Raw genomic sequence first — 11673 nt, forward strand, 5'->3', positions numbered from 1 at the left:
AAATTTTAACGGATTAATTATTTTTGCCTATTTTCATTTGTTGAATGTTTCCTTTATTTTTTAAACACGCTAAAAAATAAATTCAGTTTGTCAGAGGGAAAAAAATATATGAGTCGTGTATATGTTTCCTCATTGATGACATAAAACTGTTCTCTCTCTAGTGAATCCTCATGTGGCAGTTAAGCTTTTCTTTACATCTGAAACTCTTTCCACACTGACCACATATGAACGGCTTCTCTCCAGTGTGAATTCGCATGTGAGTCTTAAGACGTTCTTTTCGTGACAAGCTCTTCTCACACAGTCCACAGGTGTAAGGACTCTCTCCAGTGTGACCTCTCATGTGGGTATTAAGGTTTCCTTTTTGTGTAAAACTCTGTCCACACTGAGTGCAAGTATAAGGTTTATCACCAGTGTGAACCCTCATGTGGACTTTAAGGTTTTGTTTTTGAGTGAAACTCTTTCCACACTGTTGGCAGGTGAAAGGCTTTTCTCCATTGTGAATTCTCATGTGGACATCAAGGTTTTGTTTTGGACTGAAAGTCTTTCCACAAAGACGGCATGTGAAACAACTGGTACATTCAGTCTTTTGAGCTCTTTTTTGTGGGGAAGTCTTTTCATTTTGTGTGGATTTTTCTCCAGTTATAAAATCCTGATCTCTATCATACTGATTCTTTTCCATTTTATTCAGTTCTTGCCTTTCCTTTTTCAAAGCCATTGGGTCTGAATTGAAAAAAAAAGACAATAAAATACAAGTTAACACCAGATAATGACACAAAGCAACAGACATAAAAATAATAATCAAAACCACATGCATGCATGCAAGATCCTATACAACATCCAGCAATCTCAGAACCTCTTCTCAATGTTAACTGTTCACTTTCTTAAAGACAATTTTTTTTTTAATAAAATAAAAAATAAAACCTGGCAGCTATCAAACCCCTTATCACTGGACCCTGAAAAATTGTTTTATTATAGACAAATCCCATATCTACCAGATAGGTCTAAAATAATAGGAAAAAGTTAATACTCTCAACTATGTTCAGTTTTGTAGTTTAGTTTTCATTTAGAAATTAAGCCCCATTGTAGCAGAAATACTGTGCTTAAAAATAATTATCTTAAGTTTGCATAATTAATCAAATTTCTAATCGTGATTGCAATTACGGATGCCACAATTATCTAACTGTTCAAAGTCTCAATTACAAAAAAAAAAAAAAAAAATCTAATTTGCATTATTCTGCATGCTTAAGTCGTGTGCGTGTTTGTTTATTTCTAGAGGTTATCTTATGCTGCGTTTACACCAAAAAACCGGAACATTTGTACCAGGAACTATTTTCCCCCAGACCTGTTGCTTTCTGCATTTCCACCATGGTCTAAAGTACCGGGAAAATTAAGCAAATAGACTGGTGACGTAGGTTTGCGCGCGTTTCTCAATACTGTAGTACGCGTTTTTGGAGATGCATCCTCGGTAGTTCAGACTTTGCTCATTCGACTCAGGAGTGTGATGTCCACGACGACGCAATTCGGGTAATTCTGCAAACAGCAGCTACTTGATAACTTCAGTCAGCTCGCCTTGACTACTGCAATTTCTCTGTATATTTACAATAAAACGAAATAGGATATCAAGTACCACTGCCAGCGGCACACATCAGAAGGTCTAGCCGAGGTGAGGCTGCTCTCGGCGGATACATGATTACTGAGCTACTGCTGATCGCGTGAAGCTCACCGTCTCCGAGATTGGCGAAACACATTTTTAAATAAGCTCTGTCTTTATAAATAAACCACAGATTTGAGTTTTAAACAACTACATTCGCGACTGAAATACTTTTAAAATTACAGTTCATGACACAATAACAGTAATATTTTGAAAATGATCCGAATAAATGGTGTATATGTTTCATTTTAACGGATCAATTATTTATTTTCGTTTGCTGCATGTTTTTTAAACACGCTAAAAAAATAAATCAGTTTGTGAGAGGAAGAAAATAGGCTATAAGAAAATATTTTACAACAAATCCTTTAAATTTAACAAATTTATCAGAAAAAAACAATGATTAAAAATATATAATTCTAATGGATAAATATAATTGCAGTATATAATAATATAAGCTTAGTAATAATAATAAAAATAATAATAATAATAATAATAATTTAAAGCTAAGCATAAGGTAAGGTTGGGCTTTCTCAATTGAGAGAAATCAAACATTTCCATGTTTGTGATGTTGCCCATTTGAAGCTTAACTATTTTTCATGAGGTAAATAGGCTGTGTGCGTTTCAGTATCGATGAAAAAAAAACACATAATTAACAATATGTCAAAGTGATTGCGCCGAATGTCTGGTGAACGACTGCTGTTTCCAGTGAATATGTGCATGAGGCACCAGCAATCAAACCGCTGAAACAAATTATACTTAATTTTTGGTCACACATAAGGCATAATTCAAAGATGCTGGTAGTTTCAAAAATCAAGAATAATAACAGAGTTAATACTAACTATTGCTAAATGCTGAACCGTTCCCATTTCGCTCTGCATGTGGAACCTGAAGATTTTTTTAAAACCAAGAACCAAAATGAAAATGAAATTAAAACATTAAGCTAATATATATATACACACACACACACACACACACACACACACACACACACACAGGCCTTATATTTATGTACTGTTTATTAAAATAGCATGCATATGATCCTTTGTGTAAAGGTCTTCTTTTAATTTTGGTTTAGTAGACTGTAGCCTAACACTATCCTACATTTTAAAAATTAACAAATTGTAAATTTTTTATGTTTTTTTTTTCTAAATGTTACAATGTTATACCATAATATTATTGTTGTTTTACTTCCTTTTATCTCATTTTACAATTAAAGTCATTTCGCAATCAGTCCCTTTGCGCCACCTGGCGGTATTTTCGCGAATGATTTTAACACGCGACTGAATTACAGTTAACGCTGCGGCTCTGGCGGTATGCGCGGCGGTAAGGCCCTGATAGGCTGGCCACCTACTGTACATGATTTCTAAGGTGGTTCCTGTCGGGAAAACTCTTTCCACACTGATGACATATACAACTGTTCTCTCTCTAGTGAATCCTCATGTGGCAATTAAGCTTTTCTTTACATCTGAAACTCTTTCCACACTGACCACATATGAACGGCTTCTCTCCAGTGTGAATTCGCATGTGAGTCTTAAGACGTTCTTTTCGTGAAAAGCTCTTCTCACACAGTCCACAGGTATAAGGACTCTCTCCAGTGTGACCTCTCATGTGGGCATTAAGGTTTCCTTTTTGTGTAAAACTCTGTTCACACTGAGTGCAAGTATAAGGTTTATAACCAGTGTGAACCCTCATGTGGATTTTAAGGTATTGTTTTTGAATGAAACTCTTTCCACACTGTTGGCAGGTGAAAGGCTTTTCTCCATTGTGAATTCTCATGTGGACTTCAAGGTTTTGTTTTTGAGTGTAAGTCTTTTCACAATGACAGCATGTGAAACAACTGGTAGATTCAGTCTTTTGAGCTCTTTTTTGTGGGGAAGTCTTTTCATTTTGTGTGGATTTTTCTCCAGTTATAAAATCCTGATCTCTGTCATACTGATTCTCTTCCATTTTATTCAGTTCTTGGCTTTCCTTTTTCAAAGCCATTGGGTCTGAATTGAAAAAAAAAGACAATAAAATACAAGTTAACACCAGTTAATGACACAAAGCAACAGACATAAAAATAATAATCAAAACCACATGCATGTATGCAAGATCCTATACACATCCAGCAATCTCAGAACCTCTTCTCAATGTTAACTCTTCACTTTCTTTAAGAGGGTACACACAGAGTACCGGCTTAAAGTCCCTAGTTCCTGGGTAAAGTTCCTGTGGTGGAAACGTGGCTTTAAGGTTTTTTTTCCAATTGTTTTAATTTGAGCTTTATTCTATAAGCAACCATTGCCCATAAAGAAGTTAACAATAATCCAAGGCTAAAGGCCCATTCACACCAAGGATAACTATAAAGTCCACAGAACTGTCTAAAAACACAGAAATAGCAGATATGGTATATGTATTAAAACAAAGACCTGCTGAGGGCACCAACAGCCTGGTGTTTCACTTTACAGCTTGATTAAAGGGGATCATGTGATGGGATTCAAATTTTTCCTTTCTATTTGAAGTGCCACAAGCTCTTGGTGCATAAAGAAGATCTGTAAAGTTGCCAAGACTAAAGTCTCAAACTCAAACAGATATTCTTTATAAAAGTTAAGACTCCTACTACTATTTTATTTGTCCTTTTCCTGATCATTTAACCTCCCCCTCATTCTGGAAGAAATATTTGTTAATATATGTTTATCATTACTACGACTGCTAATACTATTATTACCATTTGTCTACTCTTATTAATTGTATTTATAATTATTATTATTATATTATTAGTACTATTGCTATTGTTATGTGTGTATATATAAAAAAAAATTCTGGTTAAGTCTGTTGTACTTCCCTACAGCCCCCTTTATTCATATATTTCTACTCCCTCACCCATTTACACTAACACACACACACGCACACACACAAATCGTACTGATATGTATGTTATGTTGGTCTGTGAATTTGTTTTTTGCATTTAATTTGTTTTTTTGTAAATATTGTAATAGTCTGTTTGCATAATAAAAAAAATTATTAAAAAAAATACAAGTTAAGACTCGACCATTCCCTCTTAAAACACCTCGAATAAAAAAAACCTACGTGTCTACGTCACAATGTGGGAAGATTTGCATAACGCGGCCCAAATGTTCACGCAAAAAAAGAAGGGGCAACCTTTTATCCTCACTGTTGCTGCTAGCGCCATACTGTGGAATCGCTGTTTCGTTGAGAAAATTAAACTACTTTGTTTAACCTTCTAAAAGAGGATATAACTAGAAATCAGTGGTTAATTTGTATTTACAGCACTGTTCCAGAACAGTTCAACCCAAATATTTGAGTGTGTGGAGCACATTTTATGAAGAACTGTTTCCTGATCCTGGGAAAGAAGAATAAAATTCTGACTCACAGTCTAAGTACATTTACATACAGTATGTAAAGGATTTTCCATTGATGATTCAAACATGAGTTTTGGTATATTGGTATATTTGGTATATTGGTTTATCTTGCATCAGAGGGAGTGTAAGTCATGTTTATATACCAAATAACTTAAGTAATTTGTGGATTGTGGATTAATTACTGATTATAATGACTTTTGCTGTCTTTTTACGTGCTGCGTTGCGTATTGTGCTGCGTAAACAATGTTTGCATTTGCGATAAGGCTGTGCGATTAATCAAAATCATCAACAAAAAAAAATCCCGATTTGAGCGTGCGCGATTTCTAAATCGGTTTATCGCATGATTTTCCGCGGCCCGACCTCCCACAGTATGCTATCCAGTACTGTATGATGCTATCTGATCCAATAAGAATGCAGCACGCCAAAATGGAGCGCAAGGACAGAACAGACTGGGCATATGCCTACGTAACTCCAGGTTCACACACTCCGTCTGTGGTTCGTATTTTTTTCCGAGCCCATGTTAACAGATCAGAGCGTTCACACTGCACGCAGTAAAAGATGTGAAAGATGTGAACCGAGAAGGTTAGAAATAGAAAGGTGCTAAAATAATTTATATCTAACACAGGAGGATACAGTTTGAGCGAGATGAGAGACATGTTTTAAGTGCGTGCACTCTCTCCAGGCGAGAGCAGCATGTCTGGTTTTGTGACAAAGCAAAGGAAATCTGCGTGTGAGCGGAAAGATTCACACTCGCGGCTTATTTTAATGCACCTTCACGTTACAATAATGTGCTCTCGCTGCTGCTTCTGCACTGCATACACATACACATACTGTATACGCACTGCAGATGGAGTACGTGTGAACTAGGGCTGTGTTCAACATTTCGATACGACGATATATCCTCACAGAGATTTGATCATACGAATATCGATACAGCTGGCCCTGTATTGATACATGCACAGCAGTGGACAGTGCTTAATTTGAACGCAAGAACACAGTTTAAAACCAAGTAGAAAAGTGCAAGGTTTCTTAAAAATAATGAATAGAGCTTAATATATAGACTACAAAAAGGTTTAATCTGGCCGCAAAGGAACAAAACCGGAGTTGCCTGATATGAAGAGAGGTTATCCCCAAAACACCTGTTAGCTTGCAGTTTAGCTATCTCCACTTCAATATTCTATTCTCAAAACATTGTAATTCATCAAGTGTTTATTTGTATGACTGCATGCAAAGCGTGATCTGTGTGAGTGACTGTGCACGTGTGTGCGCGTAAGATACGAAAGACAGCACAGTAGTTTAGAACTCTTTATTTTATTTGTAAAAAGTGGAGAGTGCATTAATTTGTGGAATGATAACCTAGCATCAATGTTAAGATTTTTTTTTATATATTAATATGAGTACATTACAATATAAATTTATTATAACAAGTACATTATTATTTATGGGCTTAAAAACAAATGCAAGCAATCAGAATGTTGTACCTGGTGGGGAGTTCCCAATGAAAACATTAAACAGTCCTGTTCCTGTAGCTCAATTGGTAGAGCAATGAATGCGCTATCAAGGTTGGGGGTTTTCGATTCCCCGGGAACACATGATAGGTAAAAATTGATAGCCTGAATGCACTGTAAGTCGCTTTGGATAAAAGCGTCTGCTAAATGCATAATTAATTTTTTTTATTTAAACACATGCCATTACCTACTGAAGGAGTGGATGCCGAGTTGCCATATCCTTCATACTGATATTAATTATATTATTACACAATTTCTTGTTTGACTATTAATCATGTTATGGCAAGAGTGAAATGTGTAACCCTTATGTGCGCTTATGAGATATTAAAGAATCCTGTTCTACCCTGTATTTCTTTTCCTCAAGATTAATGTCCACATAGTATGTGTGTGTATCCAACCGTAATGATAAGACACTTGCCAGGGCTAGAAAGCCTTGAATTTTAGATAAGTTCTCTGTGTATGTGTGTTAGTATCTGTCTGTACAGGGAGATCAGATATACGTCTTTGGAGAGTTTATCTAGGTTTTGGAACCAATCAGAATTTTGTTGACTTATGTATTGACGCAATTAGTATCCTCTGTCAGGGTATAACTGGGGTTGATTTTGAGTTGTACTGGGGGCAGCCTACCAACTCCGTTGAGTGTATTGAAGCTGACTTCTGCTGATGAAACTGCAAACTATTTTCTACAAGTAAAATTATTATTATTAATTTAACTCATCTCTGACTCCCGGTCTTCATTGCCAAATATCTGGTCGTTGGGTTTTAACTAAATTCCCCTACACTATGTTCTACTGTGGTACAGTTACAGAGGCCCTTGATATTGCAGAGGTAAACTGTTATAGTAAGCACTGGCCCTAAAGTATGCAGTGTTTAATAAACATCTGTTTTACTAAATTCCACTGAGGTAAAATTAAGTGCAGTCCTGTATCATGATACGTATCGTATCGTGACTTTGCTAGCCCTAATGTGAACCTCTATAAATGTATAACAATTCTGTTTCAACACCTGAGGCACCGCTACATTGAGCTCGATGATTAAAATAGAAATCGCAAAATTGATCAAAGAAATCGCGATAGTTTTTTTCTTTTGTCCATATCGCACAGCCCTAATTTGTGATCTGAGAAACAACAAACAAGTCTACTCTACAGTGCTTTAGCGCTTGAATCATCATTGACAAATATTTTAAATATAAATAAATGTACTGTACCTAAAGGCTGTGAGTCAGAAGTGCCAGACTGTCCTTGAAATGTTTGAACTGCTCAACTTTATAGAAACAGTCATTGTGCCACAGACGCATTGCAGGCTACTGGTTCAGGAAACAGTCCTCATCCTCCATAAAATGAGTAGCACACATCTGAATATTTGGGTTGGACTGTTCTGTGACAGTGCTGAAATACAACTTAACCACTGATTTCTAGTCGTGTCCTCTTTTGGAAGACCAAACTAGTAGTTTCACTTTCACAACGAAACACACAGCAACTCCACGACATGGCAGCAGCGGAAACAGAGAGAATAAAAGTAACACCTTCTTTCTTTGCCTGAACATTTGGGCAACGTTATGCAAATCTTCCCACATAGTGACGTAGACGTGGGGGCGTGTTAGAATGAGCCGTTTTAGGGGGGGTAGAAAAGTCTTAACTTTTATGAAGAATATCTCTTTGGATTTTAGACTTTAGTCTTTGCAACTTTACAGATCTTCTTTATGCACCTAGAGCTTGTAATAGTGTTGGGCGATATGGTCATTTTTCAGATCGTCATATCATCAGCCCATGAGATCGACAATACACAATATTATCGTGCATGGGTGGAGCAAAAGAAAACTCTTTGTTCTCGTCATAGCATAACTATTTGGTGTTTTAAACCGAGCAGGTGCGCGAGAGAGAGCCTATGGAATCACCAGTAATCTAAAAAATATACTTTCAAACATACTGATAAACTAATGTTAAATATAAAAATACTGTATTTTAAATGGCTAGTTCATATATTGTCGGGCGCAAATGTCATATCGCGCGTCCGGTGACAAATCTGCCGCATCTGCGCAAATCAATAGTCGATTTCATTTAAAGCCCAGCAGTTTAACACTAATATTGGACATAAACGAACATGTTAAATATAAAGTATTCAAAACAGCTAAGTTCATATATTATTAGTAAAGTTCAATTTGTCATACAGCACTCGGGACCGTGCCTCATGACGAGACCAACGCACCGCCACAGAAACAAGAAAGAGATGCATTCTAACATAACTGTGGCATTACACTCAGATGGTGAGGGCTCGTTTAAAATATTGCACATGTATAGGCCGGATTACTTGTTAAAGTGCAATGAAATATCTATCTGCAGACGATGTACATCTGTTTGTGGATGGAGACTTTGTAACGGCCAAAACTCTGTATTTTGCATGCTTCACATTATAGTGCGGTGTGCATGAAAATAATAAAAAGGTGGCAGAGCGAACTTATCCACAGTGGTTCTCACGTAGTTCTTCTACGTCACCACATAGTGTGCGTTATAAGTTAAGTGATCAGTCTTTAAAGAGAAGAACTACGTGAGAACCACTATGGATGAAAAGTTCGCTCTGTCGCTTTGTTATTATTTTGTCTTTACTTTATTTGTAAGGCATGAAAGAGTTAATCTCTCATGTATGAGAAGAGCGCGTTATCGTGTAGCAGCCATTAAATGTGTGGGACACCAACTCCTTGTTTTCTATCCCTTTAATTTCATGGATTTAACGAGTTATCCGAGTCAAAGCGGACAATTTAAGCGACTACAAGCTCTAATCCCCCTGCGCTCGCTGTGTGTGTGAGGGTGTGAGAGAGAAATGCAGTGCTGAAGTGAAATTGCTGGGCAGTTTGATAGCCGAATTATAATAAGCAGCCTAATTAAAATAAAAATAATAGTTATTATTATAATCCAATACATTTATAGGAAAATGAGCCTAATAGCCTCTTGATTATTGACAGAGAAATCTGCTTATGTCGATATCTCTGACTATCGTCGATACACGATCCTATCGTCTATCGGCACAACCCTAACTTGTAACAATCCAAAGAGAAGGTAAAAATTGTAATCGCATTACCCTCATATTGTTCCAAAACCGTAAGTGCTTCGATCATCTTCAGAACACAAATGAAGATATTTTTGATGAAATCTGAGAGCTGATCTGACCCTCCATAGAGAGCAAGATATCACCACGATCAACGCATAGAAATGTACCAAGGACATTGGTAAAATAGTCAATGTGACGTCAGTGCTTCAACCGTAATTTTACAAAGCTATGAGAATACATTTTGTACACAGAGAAAACAATATTCAACAATAAATAAAGTACCCAAGATCGTAAACAAACAAATTAAAGTTGTTTGCATTCAGCAATCTTGCGCTGTCTACTGAATGAACAAAGCTGATTATGCAGAGTTGCATTTTTTGTATAAAAAAAATAATTAAATATTTAAAAAAAGTTTGATTTTACAAAATTTTAATGGTTAAAAAAATGTTTTAACGAAAATTAATGTGGGTCACTTTGTATAAAGCTAATACTTTATGTATTTTAGGAAGATTGTCTGAAAAAATAAATTATGTTGAAACTACAAAATGTTGCTCAATCATCCATGCCATTTAAAAATGTATGATTTTTTTTTTAATTTATGTATTTCTTAACACTAAAAACTAGGATGGTTGATAATGTAAAACTAACCTGTTTGTGTCTCGATATCTTCATGTTTCACTCGGACTGCTGCTTCAATCTTCACGTCTTCACTCTCCTCTTTAATAAGCGACATTTTTATAATGCTGTTTCACATGGAGAGCTCAGTCGCATCTCCAGGAGTTTTCCCTGTGTGTTTAGACAATTTGTCATGTAACGTTAGCGTTATAAAATTAGAAAAATTAACTGATAAAATCCCTATCTCAATCAGGTCCCTATTGAGTGTTATTCAATGGCCCCGATTAGCCTTAAACACTCAAAACTGTAACTATAAATTAATGGAAGGGCACAAAATATAGAAACCCTTAATATTTACTTCAGACAAACTGAAATGAGACGCACCTGTTATGATAAGTGTTGTTGTATTTACAAATATAACGTTCATTAATAGCTAAAGCATTCTGGTCTTACATTTAATAACAGTTTATTCTATGAAACGAACAAAACAGTTAGCATTGTATTAATCACTAAATAATTAAAATAAAAAACATTTGCTCAACCGAATAACAAACGAAGGATCGCGGCGCAAAGCTGTGACGTCACACGTATACACCAAAATAAAAGTCCTATCTACGCGCTAAAAGTCCATAGAAGTGTATATAAATAAACAAGTATTGAAAATGACTGTGCATAAAGGGTGTGTAGCACTTCTAAAATGTTTGGGTGCAGCAAGCATTTATAACTGGTGTCTGTAGCCTTTGTTTTCTTCAATAACAATTTCTATTAATCTTTATTCTGGTCTTTTTTTTTAAATAGCAAAAATCTCATTTTAACTATTACACAACAAACAAGGTTTTTAAATAAAATACATATTAGCATACTCCCAAGGTTTTTCTCTCCATTCTGTCACAGATGGAGTTTCGGATCCTTGCCGCTGTCGCCTCTGGCTTGTTTAGTTGGGGTCACTTCATCTACAGCGATATCGTTGACTTGATTGCAAATAAATGCACAGACACTATTTAAACTGAACAGAGATGACATCACTGAATTCAATGATGAACTGCCTTTAACTATCATTTGATTTATTGACACACTGTTCTCCTAATGAATGTTGTTCAGTTGCTTTGATGCAATGTATTTTGTTTAAAGTGCTATTTAAATAAAGATGAATTGACTTGACTTCCTGTTGATGAATAGTATGGCTGGATTAAGTTATCTGGGATAATTGCGCATTCATGGTTTGGTTTAAAAGGGGCTATGTATTGATACTCGTAACCATGATCAGCAGTGCAGCAACCAAGTTTCATGCCATTGTGGTGAAGCAGGGGCATAAATTTCATCTAACAGTTGAGGGGACAATAAACAAAATTTCTCAAAAGCAATTTTTTAAGGGGACACAAATAATCCAGCTAAAATTGTACTTGTAAGGATATGTATACACAGAGGAAAGCCGTAGTACTATTAGTAAAGCAGAGAGACCGTGCCAAATTAGACAACGTCAAGCTGTTGT

The 11673-nt window shown here is 35.9% G+C and overlaps 1 protein-coding gene across 3 annotated transcripts in view; it reads right to left on the reverse strand.

Moving 5' to 3' along the window:
• LOC127955932 (gastrula zinc finger protein XlCGF7.1) overlaps positions 1–10755 on the reverse strand; it is a 43946-nt gene extending 33191 nt beyond the window's left edge. Inside the window, exons 1-4 of one of the 3 annotated variants that reach the window (XM_052553595.1) lie at positions 10566–10755; positions 10215–10352; positions 3139–3639; positions 220–720 (exon numbers count right to left, since the gene is read on the reverse strand). In XM_052553595.1, coding sequence (XP_052409555.1) covers positions 220–720; positions 3139–3639; positions 10215–10299 — 1087 coding nt within the window. In that variant the 5' untranslated portion in view covers positions 10300–10352; positions 10566–10755. Of the gene's footprint in view, positions 1–219; positions 721–3138; positions 3640–10214 lie in introns of all 3 variants that reach the window. The other 2 variants (XM_052553596.1, XM_052553598.1) reach the window with 2 other exon arrangements.
• Between the last annotated feature and the right edge of the window lie 918 nt (positions 10756–11673).

Source organism: Carassius gibelio, chromosome B4 (assembly GCF_023724105.1).
Source record: "Carassius gibelio isolate Cgi1373 ecotype wild population from Czech Republic chromosome B4, carGib1.2-hapl.c, whole genome shotgun sequence".
Taxonomy (NCBI): Eukaryota; Metazoa; Chordata; class Actinopteri; order Cypriniformes; family Cyprinidae; genus Carassius; species Carassius gibelio.